Raw genomic sequence first — 19,435 nt, 5'->3', positions numbered from 1 at the left:
AGAGAGTTTGGATGTGCAAGGCTGCTCAAAGAGCGACGAGAAGAGCCTATTACAAGCTCCAGGGCCCCCTTCACATGTATGACTGGCAACAGCATTAGCAGACATTTCAGCATGGTTGGACCCCACATGTAGGGAGGTACATATAACAATAATGAGGTCAGAAGGCACAGTCAATCAATGGGTCTTTTGACAGGAATGCATGTGAGGAGGAGCACTGCTAGGGAAGCAGCACTGGGACTAAAACCTGAGCTTTCTGCAGATAGGGGCAGCAAGCCTCCACCATGTGTGCATTCTGAGGCATCTCTGTATTGTGCCTACGCATGTTACCCCTCTGCATGATTGGAAACCCTGCAAAGGATACCCAGTTGAGTGGAGAGATAATTTCACGTGTACGCTTGCAGTCATATTGAAGATGTGCTTAGTGTATACTGAGTGTATACAAAGGGTGTGGGGCCTGCTGCTGCTAAACAAGCTCTATATATTCTGAATAACCATTAAAACTACTTATGAAGGTAGAATGTAGGGATGTGCGAACCGGTTTGAATTCAAACTGGTTCAAATTCGAACCAGGGTGGTTTGAAGGTTTGAATTCGAACCGAACCAGCCATCAGGTTCGAGCTGCAGGTTCGAGTTTGAACCGAACCAGGGGTGGTTTGATTCGAACTGGTTTGAACCGGTTTGAACTGGTTCGGACATCCAAAAATTGGAAGTATGGTAGCTGGCAACCAGGGGTACCTGTCACCCAAACCCCAAAGCAATCGGACACTTGTACGATTTTTTATGAATTTTTGAAAATTATTTTTTTTTCTCATAGGATATAATGGGACTCCAACCAGCCCATTATACCTTATTGTGGAGCACCTACGGGTGCCAACAACCACCCAAACCCTGAAGCAATCGGACAGTCCTACGATTTTTAATGAATATTTGAAATATTTTTAATTATTTTTCTCATAGAGTATAATGGGACCCGAACCAGTCCATATCCCCTATTGTGGAGAACCTAGGGGCACAAAAGCGGGGTGGGTGGTAGACAGATAGGGGTGCCTATCACCTACAAAACTCCCAGGCAATTGGACACTCCTCTGATTATTGGTGAATTGTTAGAGTATTTTTGAATTCCTCACAGAGAATAATTAGGATTGCAGCAAATGTATAGCTTCATGTCAGGGAGAAAGGGGTGTCGTAGAGTGGAGTGTGGTGGGTGGTAGTTCCTAGGGTGGGCAAGGAAGCTATCAGAATTATTTGAAAGGAATTGGGCAAAGGGCTGATTTTTAAGTGATTTTTGAAATTTACACATCTTTAAGGTCTTTCTCCATAAAGAAGCATGGAGGTGTCAGCAAAGGTATAGCTTCACGTCAGGGGCAAAGGGGTGGCCTAGAGCAGTGTGGGGTTGGTGGTAGTTCCAGGTAGGGGCAAGGAAGCTACCTGAATTTTTTCAAAGGATTTGGGCCGAGGGCTGATTTCTGGTGAATTGTTGAAGTTTACGCGTCTTTAAGGTTTTTCCTCATAAGGTATAATGGAGCTTTCAGCAGCCCCATAAGTGCACTTGGGGGGTGCTGGGGTGGCCCAGAGCGAGTGGTGGTGTAGTGCCCATAGGGTGCCAACCACCCCCATGGGTTTCTAACCCATGGGGTACAGGGTTCTGTTGTTTCAGAGGTATTCTGAGTGTGGATTCTATGATAGCAAATTAGAGTGCATTCATGGTGTCTCATTGAAAATCTCATTTGCTATCATAGAATCTATGATAGGCATCCCTGTCTGTCTACCACCCACCCCTCTTTTGTGCCCCTAGGTGCTTCACAATAGGGGATATGTACTGGTTCGGGTCCCATTATACTCTATGAGAAAAAGAATTTAAAATATTTTAAATATTCATTGAAAATCATGGGGGTGTCTTATTGCTTCAGGGTTTGCATGGTTGTTGGCACCCATGGGTGCGCCACAATAAGGAGTCCCATTATATCCTATGAGGGGAAAAATAAACAATTTTCAAAAATTCATTAAAAAAATTGTACGAGTGTCTGATTGCTTTGGGGTTTGGGTGACAGGTACCCCTGGGTGCCAGCTACCATCCTACCAATTTTTGGATGTCCGAACCAGTTCGAACCAGTTCGAATTCAAACTGAACCAGGGGGTGGTTCGAACAAAACCAAAACTGAACCACCCCCTCCTGGTTCGAACCTGGTTCAAATTCAAACCGAACTGGGCGGACCGGTTTTGTGCACATCCCTAGTAGAATGCCAGCAGTGGAGGGGGTGATTCCCAGTGAATTGCAGTGTGGCATGTATGATTATCTGCCCAAGGGGGCAGAAGTCAAGAGTGTGTGCTCAGTGCAAAGAGCTCCTGGCTCTCAGGGAATAAGTTTGTTCTATCAAAGCCAAGGTGGCTGACCTGGAGAAGTTCGGGAGGCAGGGAGGTATTTGGATGAGACCCTCAGGGATGTGATACAGGCATCCCACTCCCAAGCTAATGGCTCCTCTGCTGTCAAGGAAAATGAAGGTCTCTGGGAAGGAGGACATCCATCTAAGGAAGAGTGGAATGCAACCTTACAAGGGACCCCTTCCTTGGGTGATGCACCAATATCCTCTCACACAAAGGATTCTCCTCCAGGGGGTGGGGGGCCTCCTAGTAGTAGGTGATTAGATCATTAAAGGCATAGAGAGATGGATTTGTGGCCTGCTCATAGACCACATGGTTACTTGCCTGCCTGGTGTGAAGGCTGAGGATGTTGCGCAGCATCTAGATAGGCTGTGCTGGGGAGGAGTCAGTTCATGGATGCTGGCACCAGTGACATTGGAAATGCAGTCAGGAGATCCTGGGAGCCAAATTTAGGCTGCTTGTAGCATATTGAAGTCCAGGTCCCCCAGGAGAGCATTCTTTGAAGTGCTAGTTGTTCTATGTGCAGGACGAGCGAGACAGGCGGAGCTGAGGGGTTTAAATGTGTGGATAAGATGGTGGTGCTGAGAGGAGGGGTTTAGATTTATTAGGCACTGGGATACATTTTTGGGCAAGTGAAGCCTGTACAAAATGGACGGGCTCCACTTGAACCAAGATGCAACCAGACCACTGGCGCTTAAAATAAAAAAGGTCGCAGATCAGCTTTTAAAATGATGCCTGAGGAGTTACAGATAAGAACTGGGTAGTATCTGGTTTGGCAAGCAAAATCCCCTAAGGTGTGAGGGTGCAAACATTTCAGATAAAACAGAAGGGACAGAGTAGAACTAGGAGTACAGCAGACAGAAGAACATGACAGCTGGTCAAAAAGATCAAATAAAGGAGATAGCCCACACCAATCCCAGGTAAGAGACTTTGCATATAGCTGTTTATATACCAGTGCCAGAAGTCTCCAAGCCAAAATGGGTGAGCTGGAGTGCTTGGTTGCTAATGAAAACATAGATATAGTGGGCATAACGGAAACCTGGTGGAATGGTGAGAAACAGTGGGACACTGTTATTCCTGGATACAAACTCTACAGGAAGGACAGGGTCGGGAGGATTGGGTGTGGAGTAGCACTGTGTGCTAAAATAAGATAGATTCCAACAAGCTAGAAAACCTAGGAGGACTGGAGTCCTCCACAGAATAATTATGGGTGTCTCCAAAAGAGGGAACTTCTCAAAAATGAGGGGACTGGTAAAAAGGAAGCTGAAAGAGAAAGTCAGGAGGGTCAAATCACTCCAGAAAGCATGGAACTTATTCAGAACCACAATAATAGAAGCTCAGTTAGAATGTATATCAAGAAGGAGGAAAGGTACCACCAAGTTCAGTAGGATGCCAGCATGGCTAACAAGTAGTCAGGGAAGCTATAAAAGGGGGAAAGACTTCCTTCAGAAAATTGAAGTCCTGCCCAAAAGAAGAGAACAACAAGGAACATAAACCCTGGTCAAAGAAATGCAAGGAGACAATAAGGGATGCAAAAAGAGAGTTTGAGTAGCATATAGCTAGGAGTGTCAAGGGGAATAACAAAAACTTATTTAAATATATCAGAAGCAGGAAACTGCCAGGGAGGTGGTTGGAACCTGAGATGATGAGGGCGTGTAAGGGATTATTAAGGAGGATAAGGAGATTGCAGAGAAGCTGAATGAGTTCTTTGCATCTGTCTTCACAGCAGAGAATACTGACTATATTCCTGCTCCTGAACTGAGATTCATGGGCTTTGAGGCTGAAGAACTGAGCCAAATTGAGGTGACAAAGGAAGATGTTCTAAACTGTCTTGAAAAACTAGAAGCTAACAAATTGCCAGGGATGCATCCATCAAAGAGAATATGTAACTGTTCCCTACAATTGGGCTCTCACCAGAGGACTGGAAAGTAGCTAATGTAACTCTGATTTTCAAAAAGGGCTCCTGGAGGGATCCGGGAAATTACAGGCTAGTTAGCTTAACTTCTGTGCTGGATAAAAGGATGGAAAATATACAAAATTGTTATACACATAGAAGAACAGGCCTTGCTGAAGGAGAACCAGCATGGCTTCTGCAAGGGCAAGCCTTGCCTCACTTTTGGAGTTATTTGAGAGTGTCAACAGGCATGTGGACAAAGGTGATCCGGTTGACATAGTATACTTGGACTTCCAAAAAACTTTTGACGAAGTTCCCCACCAAAGGCGCTTGTGTCAACCTAGCAGTCATGGGATAAGAGAACAGGTTCGTATATGGATTGGTATCTTGTTGAAGGACAGGAAACAAAGGGTGGGAATAAATGGACAGTTTTCACAATCGGGGGAAGTATGAAGTGGGATTGCCCAAGGATCTGTACAGGGACCAGTGTTCTTTAATTTATTCATAAATGATCTAGAAGTTGGGGCAACCAGCAAAGTGGCCAAATATGCAGATGACACTAAACTATTTAGAGTAGTGAAATCCAAAACAGATTGTGATGAGATCCAAAAGGTTCTTTCCAAACTGGGGGAGTGGGTGACTGACAAAATGTCAAGTGCGGTTCAATGTAAGCAAGTGTAAAGTGATGCATATTGGGGCAAAAAAACACCAACTTCACATATACGCTAATGGGATCTGAGCTGTTGGTGACTGACCAGGAGAGAGGTCTTCGGGTCATGATGGACAACTCATTGAAGGTGTCGACTCAATGTGCAGCAGCTGTGAAAAAGGCAAATTCTATGCTATTATTTATTCATTCATTCATTCATTCATTCAATTTATATACCGCCCTTCCAAAACGGCTCAGGGCGGTTTACAACAGAATAAAAACAAGTAAAACCAGTTAACAATTAAAATCAAAACTATAAAAACAGAATAAATTAAACATTCAAACAGCTAAAAACCCTGGAGAACCAGGGCAAACATTAAAACAATTAAAACAAATTAAAAACCCAGAAAGGCCAGGCCAAACAGATGGGTTTTAAGGGCTCTCTTGAAGGTCACTAAGGATTTAAGATTACAAATTTCTGCTGGAAGTGCATTCCACAGCCCGGGAGCAGCTACAGAGAAGGCCCGCTTCTGAGTCGCCACCAAACGAACCAGTGGTAACTGGAGACGGACCTCCTCAGATGACCTTAACATGCGGTGGGGATCACGTAAAAGAAGGAGCTCTCTAAGATGCTAGGGATCATTAGCAGGGGCGTAACTACCATTAGGCAAGGAGAAGCAGTCGTCTTGGGGCCCCACTGCCTCGAGGTGCCCCCCAGAGGCACATCACATGACTCCCCACCCGTCCATGTTCCACCCCCTATGAATTATGTTGAGTCTCTTGGAGATCGGCAGGAGCAGAGAGTAAAAAAACTAGATTCAATGTGAACTGGATATTCACCGTATTCATAATGGGGATGTGAGTGTGAGTGCACGATATATTGTGAAGTGTGTTTGTGTGTGTATATCAGCAAGGGGCCCATTTTAAAATCTTGTCTCTGGGCCCCCTCCAACCTTGCTACGCCCCTGATCATTAGGAAGGGGATTGAATATAAAAATGCTAGTATAAAACTATGGTGCAGCCACATTTGGAGTACTGTGTTCAGTTCTCATCACTGTATCTTAAGAAGAATATTGAAGAACTGGGAAAAGTGCAGAAGAGGGCAACCAAGATGGTCAGAGGCTTGGAGCACTTTCTTCTTTATGAGGCAAGGCTACAGCATCTGGGGCTCTTAATTTGGAAAAGAGGCGACTCTGGGGAGACATGACAGAAGTGTATAAAACTGTGCATGGAGTATAGAGAATGGGCAGAGAGAAATGCTTCTCCCTCTCTCACAACTCTAGAACCGGGGGTCACCCCATGAAATTGAAGGTCGGGAAATTTGAGACTGACGAAAGGAAGTACTTTTTCACACAGAGCATAAATAATCTATGGAATTCTCTGCCACAGGATGTGGTGATTGCCACTAGCTTGGGTGGCTTTAAATGGGCTTATACAAATTCATGGAAGCCAGGTCTATCAATGGCTACTAGTGTCTATAGGCCACCTCCAGTGTCAGAGGCAAGATGCTGCTAAATACCAGTTGCAGGAGAGCAACAGCAGGAGAGGGGGCATGCCCTCACGCCTTGCCTGTGGGCTTCTCGGAGGCCACTGTATGAAACAGGATGCTGGACTAGATAGGCTTTGGGCCTGATCCAGCAGTGCTGTTCTTATGCTCCCCTACATGTCAGTGGGGCAAGGTCCTGGCAGAATGTCTCCACATGATTTTAGTGTAGGCAAATAACAGCAGCCTGGCTGATTGTCTCAAATATTGTCTAGGGTAGAGAATATTGCAGATAGGTCTACTATGATTCCATAATTACACCTTATCTCAACAAGGCTGGTTCTCAAGTAGATAGAGCTGTCTGATATGCTTATTTAGAGTGTAGCTGTTGCATTTTTCTAAAATTTTCCAAACTGTATTTTAATAGTAATAAAGTAGTACAAATGTTTTAAATGTTTCCTCTTCTTTAAAAAAAAAAAAAAGAGGGGGCAAACAAACATTTTGAAGGAACACCCCTCCCCACAAATGTTCTTACACTTTCTTGTACAAAAAATGTATATGATTATTGGTGTGCAATCCATTTTTCAAAAAACAATTTTTCCCAATGGGGAGAGACTTTACTTCCAGTTTTGGAGATGAGATATTAAACATTTCTTTTCTTATTCACTAAATTTTCCTTTCATCACACACAGACATTGTATATTTGCTGAAAATCCTGTGAAGCCAGGCAACCATGTCATAAAATGTATGAGATAGCCTTTGTCTACCTCAGAAAGAGAATTCCTGATTTAGGACTTTCATTGTTACCTAGGATTAAACTAGGATTGTGACAAGTTGTACCTTCGACATTGTTTGAGTTGTCTGGTAACCATTACATGCATTTTCTTCCTCCTCCTCTACAAGCTAGAAGCTTGTATTTGTATATTAATTGTTCCTCTCTAAAACACTGAAAAAAGTTCTAAGAAGTCTGGTATATCATAGTACTGCTTCTTCAAAGGCCATGTTTTTCTTCTTCTTTAAATTCCATACAGTTGCAGTTATAATAAGGCACAAAGCTGCCACCAAAATTCCACACGTTGTTAGAACGATTGTTAAGGCATTATTCTTGCCATGAGCAATGAGTATATCTTTCTGAGGGAGGAACGCAACTGCTTGTGCTATATTGGAGATATCTGAATACAGGAAGGCTTTATCAACAGTGCGAATAGCCATGTATATTAGTGTGATGTTTGCTGTTGCAAAAGCTTCAGGTTTAAACATAAATGTTTCCTTGTAGCCAGCCTCCTGAGGTGTCAGTCTGGAGATATTCATGGAAGCAGCATTTTCAAAATTGTCCCTCAGTTCCAGTGGACTTCCACTTGCTCTTATTTCATATCCTACAGCTAAAAACAAAAACATGTTAACACCAGGAATTTCCCTCCCTTCAGTATACATTTAATACCTGCAAATGAACCTCTTGACCTACTGTGTGAAGAAGAGAAACAATTATTTCTACCTATTCCAGAAATCAGATTGAGACATTTAAAGAGGAATCAGTCTTTTACCCAGAAATGATAACCCTTGTAGTGCAAACCCATGCCTGTTGATTTGGAAATAAGTACTGCCAAATCCAGTACTTATTTACAGAGAACTGCTCATAGGATGCACCTTTGGTTAGTTAAATTGGCCAATGGTACTAGCAAACAAGAGCATTGCTTCCTTAGCAAAAGCAGTGGATCCAATCCAAAGATAACCAGACACAACAGGCCTCTCTGAGTACAACTTCTCTCATGTTTAATACTTTGATATGGCCCTATGAACATAGTTAAAACATCAGTTGAAAATACAGTGCACTTTCCTAGTGAAAATGCAGTGCATTCCTTTGCAAGGGTCACTAACAAGGAAATGAATAAATACTGAACCTACCTTGGCCCTGGTCAAAATCATCCCCTGGTGCTGTCCAAGTTAAAACAACTTTATCACCTTCTATTCTGGCATCAAGATCAGTAATTTTGCATGGTGGAAATACATCAGTATATGGGCCAGTGGGAACTGCAGATACACTGAAAGAGCCTCCCGAAGTTATTCTTCTGAAGCCCCCTGATCTGATTTGTGTATCTTCACTTTTCATCAGTGGCCTTGGTGCATTCATCTGGATTGTACCTACATCATATTGAGAGAGAGAGAGAGAGAGAGAGAGAGAGAGAGAGAGAGAGAGAGAGAGAGAGAGTCTGTGTGAATATGCTCTCCACATACTGACTGATGGATTCTTCACTAAATTGGCCAGAAAGCCAACAAAAGACTGATGTTAGGAATGGGCCAATAGTTCATTGGTAAGGCACATGCTTTTAAGGGAACATTGGAAGCTATTTATATACTGAGTCAGACCATTGGTCCATCCAGCTCAGTATTGTGCATACTGACTGGCAACAAGTCTCCCAGGTTTCAGATAGGAGGCTCTCTCAGCCTTACCTGGAGATGGCAGGGATTGAATCTGGGATCTTGTACAAGGGAAAGAGATACTCCACTACCACCACCATGACCCCATCCTCTAAGGGGAATACCCGACAGCAGACAGTGCTCACATGTTGTCACCCATCCAAATGCAAGCCCAAGCAAACCCTGCTTAGCAAATGAGACCATTCATGATTGTTACTGCAAGACCTGACCTATAATGCTCAGATTAGCACATTATCTCTTTTGCAAATCCCTGCTAACTAAGCAAAGAGGTACTTCTCAAAGTGGTGATTCTCTTATATTTAGCAGGGGGAGAGCAACTAGCCCTATCCAGCCCCAGCACAGCAGTCCATGTTCAATCCCTGGCTCCTCTAAACATCTCAGGAAGCAAGGCTAGGAAACACGTATTTCCAGTAAATTAACCTGTGAATAACCCTATAGACAAAAGGAAGGACCTCAGATGAACAGGACTGAAGAGGGGAAGGTGGCAGAGAAGTGAGGTAAAGGTGCAGATTAGGCAATGGACAGAAATATCAGTCCAAGCAGACAGAAATATCAGTCCAAGCAGCCACACTTTCCTTACACTTTCTCATATTTGGTGAGAGACTTGTTAGTAGTCTGTAATGAACTAGAAGGGGCATTAACCTAGCCTGGCAGAAGACAGCTTTATATGCTCATAAACTTTCTTACAGGAGGAACAGCAAGGAAAACTGAAAACCTGGCTCCAAAAGGAATCATATGCTCCTTACATTAAAAAAAAAAAAAATCAATTACAAGAGGAAGGGAGGAGAAATACAGCTTCTTGTTCTCATAAAGACTCACTCTCCCACAAGTCACAGAAATTCAAGTTTTATGGAAGGAGCAAAACACACCTAGCAGTCAATGCTCGTGTTTATCGCTTGTCATCAGTATTTGAAGTCCCCTAGGCCATAGGAACTACTGTTCATACTTTTTTTAAAAGTGCCCCAGCCTCCCAGTCACGTGTATGGCTCCCATCATGGTTACAGTGTTAAACTCTTCAGGTGAATGCTTTGGAACCATGAACAGCTTCGGGGAGAAGATACTATAAATCAGTTGAGTGCCAGTCCGTGCTGGTCCATGAGTAATTAATCTCCCCACAAAACAATTTCATGCCGGTGGGGGCCACCACTGCTGGGAGCTCTCCACACATCTCATTTCTAGGCAGGCATCCTTCGTGTTGGGATAACGTTCATTTCGAAGAAGCTAAATGAATGTTATCCCAGCAGCGAGGGCTGCCTGCCTAGAAATGGAGAGCTCCCAGTGGTGGTGCCCGCCCCCCGGCTTGAAATTGTTTTGGGGGGTGCCTGGAGGTGGGGGCGAGGGAGGGTGACCCTTTTACTAACTGCTGGTCCAGGAAACTGCGCACAAAGACTGTACCCCGGTCCATGACTCCAAAAACGTTGAGACACTGCTATAAATTATGCATCAGGGCAGGACTTCCAGAGCACTTTCAGAGGCTGTACATGAGCATAGCCTTTGGTTTAATGACATCTGAAAGGGGCGAGTATGACAATGAATACCAGTGGCTGGGGGCAGTGAGGCAGGGCTGATGTCTTTGTGTCCTGCTTGTGGGCTTCCAGGAAACAGCTGACTGACCACTGTGGTAAATGGGATGTTGTACTAGGTGAACTTTTGGACTAAGCCACAGAGTTTATTCTTGAGTTCATAAGGAGTATCCTCCACTACAAAGAACCTTGTCAGGATATGGAACTCAAAAGAACTCCATGTTCAGAAGTTTTATTTTATACATTGTACATCAGGATCAAACAAAATTAACTGAGTTCCTTGCATCTGCAACCATGTACTGGATTATCTACTGGACTAAAAAAAATAGGGAAGGGGAAATAAATGCTATCATCCCAAAATGTGTGTGTGTGTGTGTGCGTGCGCACGCACGCACGCATGCCTAACACTTACAATCACACATTGGTTGCATTTAAGACAGAAAAGCTTTTAATATATGCTTATTTCTGGGAGAAAATGCCCCCCTCCAATGTAATATTTACATATAAGGGCTTTTTTTTTTTTAGCATGATGTCTGTGGAAGATGCACACATATATGAACATATTTCTCTATATAATGTAGTCTGCTCAAAGATTAATTTATGAACTGGATTTGTTTTGGTTTTTTCCTAAATCTCTAGCTTAAGCTTTCAGCAAATTGTAGCTGATACCTATGGATGCAATTCATCAGAATGTATCATTCAAAGCATCAGCCCACAGGAATAAATATTGACCCAGTTCAAAAACTTCAGCCATGTCCTTTGTTTGTTGTGATGAGAACAAGCAACAATTCCACCATCTCTTCCATCCTCCTTTGTGGGCAAGAGGAAAAGACTGGAAGCTTCTGTTTGAGATTTGTAACAAAGTTTCCCCATTACATCTGAATATGAGAGACTGTGGTTTGTACAAGTCTCAGAGGTCATTCACACTATCGAAAAGTGTGTTCTACCCGGGTTTGGAAGCTGTGTGTACTCCCAATTTTTGATTGTGTGGAAGCAAGGTTAGAGGAAAACCTGGGTAGCAGTGATTGTGTGGAAGCAAGGTAGGAGAAAAAGCTACCCAGGTTTTCCTCTAACCTTGCTTCTACACAATCACTTCTACCCAGGTTTTCCTCTAACCTTGCTTCCACACAATCAAAAATTGGGAGTACACACAGCTCCCAAACCCGGGTAGAACACACTTTTCGATTGTGTGAATGACCTCATCGTCTGTTAACAAACCAGAATCTCCTGATTTGATAACCTGGATTGTTAACAAACTGTGATTTGTATGTGAGGGAAGGGGAGGGTTGTACCAGATCATTCTTAATACAACAAACCATCATTTTTGTATCGGAACCAATTGACTACAGTACTTCAGTATTTCTTTAATGATGCTTGTACAAGGAAATTTAAAGGAGTATTTCTTTCTACTGAACATATAATCAGTTGGGAACTACTCTTGTGAAGTGCATTGACCCAAACATGCACAAGAACATGACTTGGTTGACATCTCTCTTTCTTACCATTTTCCAAATAGCCAGGAATATACATGGCATTACTCCATAGTATAGTAAGATATGGACCAATAGTCTTGTTGTCTCTCTGAACATGCACTTTCAAGCTATACCTTCCATTCCTTGTGAAAGAAAACAGGTATTTGGAATATACACCATCATTTTTAAAAACATCAGCACCTGGATGCAAGAGAAAGCAAAACCAAAAGTTATTCGACATATTTTGTGCTTGCCCCTCCCCCTCCCCCCTTAAGATGAAAATTATAATGCAGGGATAAATTTGGGTGTGGCACCTCAGAGTGACTGGAGTCTTAGCAGCCAATGATAAACAAAAAGGACAAAATCCCTGTTGTATAGCTGTGGCCCATAAGTGCTCAATAGTTGAGAATCATTGGATGGATCATTGTAACTTGGCCTTTTTATCCTGCTCAAGCTGAGAAGTGTGAGGGAAAGGATAACCTCAAGCTGAAGTATAAGAAGGCAATGTCTGTTTGGTGTGAAACGTAGTGGCTGAATTCAGACGTAACACAAAACCAGAGTTCTCGGGCAGAGGTTGCAACTGCGAATATGTGCAACTGCGGTTTTGAGCCAAAAGCAACCTCTGGTTTGCCTCACCAAACTCCAATTTGAACCTTCAGATTGCACAAAGGCTTGCAGCCAAGACCAGAGGTTTGGCTGCTGAAGTATTACGTCCAATCCCTGATGGTGCCATAACCATGGTTTCATGCAGATTTTGAAACCACAACCATAGAGATGGTGGCACAAACCAGCCCGGGATCATGCCTACTCTGTGCCTGCGGCACTTCTTGCTAGCTGCCTCTTCAAGCACCAGTCATACCCCTCCTGTTCCTGATCAAGCAATGGAGTTGCCTGGCAACCGTGACACTACCACATCCCATCTCAAGCTTGTCAGCCAGTCAAGCAGCAAAATCACACAGGGGAGTCACACAGGGGCATTCCCCCTTCCCACTCTGTCCCGCACTCCCCTCTCCTGGCAAGCAGGAGGGAATGGAGATGGGATGACAGGACAGGCACTAAGTGCTTTGCTCCTGGAGAGTTAAGGAACAATGATGTATTTTCACAAGCACAAAAACTCCAGGTGGCAACAAAATCAGGACACCTCATCATAGTGCCGGGGTGGGGGTGGGGGGCAACATGGGGTTGGGTTTAAAAGGTAGCCCTACCAGGGATTTTTGAGCAGTCAAGTTCTATTTTTTTCACAAAAAGATTGGGGAAGGGAGCCCCCCACTCCTTCTCCATGGGGGTTTGCTGTCTCTAGGCTTACACATGAGAAGAGCCAGGCAGCAGGATTGACATTGCCATCACTGATGGTGGACCACACTCGCTCCAGAGAGTGGCAGGCCATGGGGACACCCCATAACAACGTATGTGAAGAACCATCTGAGGGGAGAGAGTTGCCAAGCAAAATCACTAATAATGTGTGACGACAAAACATTCCCTTCTCCCACAGACCGCTCTCTCACAAGAGTGAAAGGCCATTGGAGCTCTATATCAAGCCAGGTTGCTCTATGGAAGAAATCCATGGGATGGGTACCCCAGTGACTGCTCTTCCTGTCTTGGTGACTGCCACCAAATAGGTTTCAAAGTGTGCCCCCTGCCAGCCTGTCCACCTATGTGCACATGTGCACCCTTTCTTGTGCCCCCAAACAGCAACCCGGCTCTCCTGGGGTTGCTGTTTGGGAAATCAGTGCTCCCCTCTCCTGTGATTCCCTGCATCAGCAGATCTGCAGATGGTGCTACACTGGACCGAACCTGAGAATTTTGAATGGGTTTAAAGGTCTGTCCATGAATCCGGTGTTCCCCCTGTCCATGCACGTGACCAGGCTCTGACACATGGAGCATCAAAATCTCCTTTGGGTGCATTCAAGTCTTCACTGGGGGGGGCAGGGAGGCAGTGCTTCTGTTCTATTTTTTACCATGGAGAGATGGGGGACCCACACAAGAAGGGTCCCCTTCGTTGGATTAGCTCAACCTGTGAGTGTGCAGACTGATGGAAGACCTAGGGCTTACACTCTATGACAGGGATTCTTAACCTTGGGCCCCCAGATGTTGTTGGACTACAACTCCCAGAATCCTCAGCTGCAATGTCCTTTGCTTGGGGGTTATAAGAGTTGTAGTCCAACAACATCTGGGGGCCCAAGGTTAAGAAAACCTGCCCTATGATCCTCCCCAGTAGACTGGCCCTCTCATGAGAGAGATAGTCCACTGGCAGCAAGCTGTTAGCGGAGCAGGAGTTTGGTTTGTTCTGCATGGATTGCTTTGCCAGGGTGATCCATCACAAGAGCATCCTAGGTCATGGTGGGACAGACCACCCAGGATCTTTAGCCCTCCCTCATATACATATCCCCTCCTAGGAAGTCATCATGTTCCCTTCCCTTTCCTGAGTAGCAAGGAAGTAGTTCCCTCAGCCCCCAAACCCCAAATTGTGCTTGTGCAGGGCTCTTTGGGTGCAGGGCTCTTTGGAGGGCAGCGGTGCCATCGCTGGCTGAAGAAGTGCTGGCATGACATGGCATTTAAATGGATTCAAATGCATGCCAAAGGCCAGGGGCACGAGCACGCTCAGCAAGCCCACTTCGAGACTGTGGCCAATCACAACCGCTCTGCTGATATGCTGACGCTTTGCCCACAGTCTGGCTGTGGAACTTGCTTGGAACTTGCTGTGGAAGCAGCAGGGAGGGTCTCCCTTCATATGAAACTGAAGGTTGCCGGACCACAGTTGGACAAATATCTGTGGTGCAATTTACAGAATCAGATTAAAATGGCTTGCCATTGTTACGTCCGAATTCAGCCATTGGCAGCCAGGATTGTGCAGCTGTGGAAAACCTCTGTATCTCCTTTTTTGCACTTTGAGCAACAATTGTCAGGGAAAGTGTGTTTTATATTTTAAGAAATATAAATGATATATAAATGAATGCAATGAAAAGGTTTGCTGGGGAGATTGTCTGAGTTAGAAATCCACCTTTTGTTTTAAAAGACAGCCAACTCATTCCTTTCGGAGAAGGCTTCGTCTCTGTATAGATGAGAGATAATTTAAAGAATTTTCCAAGATCAATACATTTGCTGCTCTTCTCATATTGCTTTAACACACCAGATGCTTCCAATCATAATTTGGGTGGAACAAATCACATTAGGCAGGAAATCACTACTGAGAAACCAGCATCTGATGCAACAATGCAAATGTGCTATGTGTTATCTTCTTCCGTTTCATCGGAATACAAAGCCACATGCAAGACAAACTTGCTCACAGGAAGTGCATGAAAGCTGGAGCAACTCCTTGTAGTATTTCATGTAAAGACTATGCCTGAAGTGCAGTTGATAAGATATAATAACTGGGATGGGCATCACTATCTACTCCACCCAGGGAGCCTACTTTGTTGCAATAAAAAGTCTGCATAATAGTGCACATTACGAAATACCAGGCAGTGCGACTTTCTTCCTCCTGCTCTATTCACCCTTTAAGTGGGTGCAACTTTCAATTAGAAGACTTCTAACTGATTAAAGAATGAATGTATTTTGAGAAAATATACACAAAGGCAAAGGAAGTGTAGTTCATAAAATCTTCAACACTTTTCTTTTCCTCTGTCTAGAAATAAATGAAGTATCCAGAAATTACTCAGATAGTGTCTTATTATATAGAGATAGATAGATAGATAGATAGATAGAGAGAGAGAGAGAGAGAGAGAGAGGAGATCAAATACAGGAGGCCCTCATTTTTCATGGGGGTTCCATTCCAGCCTATTGCCTCAAACTACACACAAAAAGAAATCTTGAGCTTACAAGGATTGGGGGGTTAGGTTCCTCAGCACACTCAAATGTGCTCAGTAGGAATGTGCAAGAACTAGAGTTTGGCCTGTTCAGCAGGTGGGGGGTTATCTTTAAGGAGCAGGGAGGGTGCCCATCCCCTGCTGCATTTCCCCCGCCAGCGCTGTCACCAAAATTGGTGCCACGCGGCAGCTGTGTACCTCTTTGCAGCCACGTTCAGCATCGTACCGGAAGTGGCCAGTGTGCGTGCACACATCATGTATGTGCACCAGCCACTTCTGGTAGGACGCTGAACAGCGCTGTAAGGAGGTATGCAGCAGCCCTGCAGCACCGGTTTTGGTGACAGCACCGGCGGTGGAAATGCAGGGGAGGATGTGCATCCTCCCAGCTCCATAAAAGTAACCCCCCCACCGCTGAACCAGCCAAATGCCAGAACTCTGCACCAGTTTGGCAGTCCATAAAAGAACTGCCAAACAGATTCATGCACATCCCCAATGCTCAAATCTCATTTTAAAAGTATGTGTGTGGGGGGAGGAGAAAAGCTAAGTGTAATAGACCTTGGGTTGGGGCGGTATTAAAATGTGCTAAATAAATAAATAAATAAATAAATCGCATTACCTTGCTGTCCTGCTCTCCAGTAATGCCCCCCCAACCCCCAAATCACCCGGTTTTCAGACTTTGTGTGTGTATGTGTGTGTGGAAAAGTCATAAATGGCTACCAGAAATGACACTACAAATGATTTCTGGGTGGCACTCAGCCACAAATAGCTGGAAATAATCCTAGCTTTAGTACAGACACACACCAACTAGGTCTCTACATTGCACAGAGCCAAAAATAGCCTTACACTGTGCACAAAGAAACCAGGTCTCTATACAGCGGATAGCCAGAAATAGGGCTATTTTTGGCCTGCAATCAAAGAAACTGTGAGTGTAATCAAGATGATTGCTTGAAAGAAACTGGGTGTCTATGACCCACCTGCAAATAACAGAAACCATTAGGGATGTGGACAAAATGGATTTTGTATTTTATTTTGAGCTCAAAATGAAACACATAATGCTCAAAATGTTTTGTCAAAACAGTGGTTGATCCAGCTGTTTCAACAAAACAAACTCAAAATGTTTCAAGTGTTTCAGCCATAGGGAACAATGGGGAAACTCAAAACACCATGTTGTTCCCCATAAGTAGTTCCTAGGGACACCAAAGTGGTTTGTGTGGTAGGGCATGATGGATGCTACCTCCCACCCAATCCACTAAAAAATGGGCAAGAAGGTGGGTTTCTTTTTTTTTTTTTTTTAAACCAACTCTTTCCCCCAAACCCCCATAGGATCCTATGGGGGTTATTGCCAAAAAGGAATCACTGACCCAGAATCCACTGCCAGCCACAGTGCCTGTGCCACAGTATCATCATTGACACAATTTGCTCTCTCACACACAATTATGACTCCTTACTTCCTAGCATTGCGAAAGCTGCCACAGCAGCACCCTTAGCAGCAAGCACAGCCATGCACTCAACTAGAGCAATTTCAACCACATTTTGACATAGAACACCTTGCAATGCAGATAGCAGAGCAGACCAGAGCAGTGAGTGAAGCTCAAGTTAATCTCAAGGCCAAACAATGAGCTCATCACAGCAATCACCAAGAATTAGTACACACATGCACAATCAGAGAGCTACCACTGTCCATTTCTCACCACAACACTATCTCACAAAACAAATCACAACTCAAGGCAGGCAGGCACCCAAGTTCTGCCTATGTCAATCTAGCAAAACCAGATAGTTATAGAAGCAACAGCACCGAATATTATACTCAGTGCCGAGAAAAGAAAACCACAAAATCAAACCTTCCTTGTGTCTTTCCTCCTCTCCTGATGTAACAGCTCTCTGCCTCCCAGTCCCTTTGGATACATTTTGAAATTCCATCCTTTTTTGTTCCTCACTCCTCACCCCCAGCCAATGGGGGCACAGCTGCCCGTAACAACACTTGATTTGTATGATAATAAGCCAACCATGAAGCAAGGAGATCTCAAGCCATTCGGAAGCCAGTGCCAGAAAGCCAGTGCCAGAAAAAGAATTGTTTTGTGGAAAACAATTCTCCAAAATGGCACTTGAACCACTCAGAACGTTTCAACTTGAAATGGGGTTGTACTGTTTCGAGTAGAGAAGTTTCAAGTTCAAAACATTTTGCACATCTCTAGAAACTGATAAGAGAACCCGTCAAAAACTAGGGTCTCTTGTTTTCATAAAGTTGTTTTCAATAGGTTGATCTTAAACAAAATAGAGGGAAGTAGACAAAAATTCCAGCAAATTGGCCTTAAAATGTATGCAATGATTCCTCCGTCTATGGAGAGCACAGGATATCCCAATGTGTATATGGAAAAATGTCAAAAGCAACAAGAAATGCATTCCTAAACACATTTATTAGACAGTAAGCATACCCCCCCCCACTCAAGTCCTGCTATCCTGCCTCATCATGGCAGGGGGGCGTATTCCCGGGAGGGATGAGCGAAGTATGCTGGGAGCTATACTCCCAGTAGGATCACCCAAAGCATGAAGGGCATCCCAGCTGCCCAGCTAAAGCAAGCAGGCACCTATATTGGGCAGCAGCGATATAGGAAGGTACTGGAGGCGGACAATCACTTCAGTGACAATGACAAAGGCAATGGTAAACCACTCCTGTATTTTACCAAGAATCTACATAGATAGACTAAATAGAATGATTGTCGATGTAGTGCTGGATGATGGGCCCCTCAGGTCAGATGGTACTCCACATGCTACTGAGGAAGAGCTGAGGATCTCTCAGAGTACCGATGGTGTTTATGACATGGTTAGACTAAAGCCTTTTGGACATCTAGTAGCTGATGTTGCCCTGCAGGAAAAGAAAATCCAAAGCTGCAAAGACAGAATTACAATGGGGCTGTGGAATGTAAGAAGCATGAATATGAGAAAGCTTGACACAGTGAAAGATGAAATGAATCAACTACAGATTGACATCTTGGGCATTCAGTGAATTAAAATGGACTGGAATGGAACACTTTCAATCAGAAAATCATACCGTTTACTACTCAGGACATGAAAACCAAAGAAGGAATGGTGTTGCTTTCATAGTCAGGAAGGATATAGCAATGACAGTACTTGGGTACAATGCGGTCAGTGATTGACTAATACCAATTAGATTTCATGGACAACCCTTTAACATGTCAGTTCTTCAAGTCTATGTCCCAGCGACTGATGCAGAAGAAGAGGAAGTTGATGAGTTTTATGTTCAAGTTCAGTCTGAAATTGACAGAACAAGCAAGCAAGATGTGATGCTTGTGCTTGGAGACTGGAATGCCAAAGTTGGAAAAGGTAAGGAGGAAAACACAGTCGGCCTATATGGCCTACTTCAAGAACCTCTAGTATGGGAAGATGAAGTTAGATCAGCACTCCAGTCATTACCAAGTTAGAAGCCTACAGGAATTGATGGAATAGCTACAGAAATATGGCAGGAAACAGAAGAATCAGCCAAGGCTCTAACCAAACTATGCCAGCAAATTTGGAGAATGACACAGTGGCCAATAGATTGGAGGAGGTCAGTCTACATACCCATACCAAAGAAAGGAGACTTAACAGATTGCACAAACCATCACACAATATCCTTAATTTCACATGCTAGCAAAATAATGCTCAGAATCATCCAACACAGATTAGAGCCCTACATGGAAAGGGAAATGCCAGATGTTCAAGCTGGTTTCAGAAAAGGCCAAGAAACAAGAGACATCATTGCTGATGCATGCTGGATAATTGAGAA

General features: G+C 44.0%; 2 protein-coding genes across 2 annotated transcripts in view; both read right to left on the bottom strand.

The window, feature by feature from the left end:
- LOC128323154 (calcium-activated chloride channel regulator family member 3-like) overlaps positions 1–7,257 on the bottom strand; it is a 31,123-nt gene extending 23,866 nt beyond the window's left edge. The window contains exon 1 of the mRNA XM_053245875.1: positions 7,249–7,257. Within this exon, the coding sequence (XP_053101850.1) occupies positions 7,249–7,257 (9 nt within the window). The remainder of the gene's footprint in view (positions 1–7,248) is intronic.
- The window catches only part of LOC128323153 (calcium-activated chloride channel regulator 2-like), a 36,349-nt gene continuing 23,825 nt past the window's right edge, over positions 6,912–19,435 (bottom strand). The window contains exons 12-14 of the mRNA XM_053245874.1: positions 11,873–12,043; positions 8,314–8,550; positions 6,912–7,790 (exon numbers count right to left, since the gene is read on the bottom strand). Coding sequence (XP_053101849.1) covers positions 7,384–7,790; positions 8,314–8,550; positions 11,873–12,043 — 815 coding nt within the window. The 3' untranslated portion in view covers positions 6,912–7,383. The remainder of the gene's footprint in view (positions 7,791–8,313; positions 8,551–11,872; positions 12,044–19,435) is intronic.

The sequence above is a fragment of the Hemicordylus capensis genome, chromosome 4 (genome assembly GCF_027244095.1).
Source record: "Hemicordylus capensis ecotype Gifberg chromosome 4, rHemCap1.1.pri, whole genome shotgun sequence".
NCBI lineage: Eukaryota > Metazoa > Chordata > Lepidosauria > Squamata > Cordylidae > Hemicordylus > Hemicordylus capensis.
The sequence above is the reverse complement of the archived record's forward strand: the minus strand, read 5'-3'. Positions and strand labels throughout refer to the sequence as shown.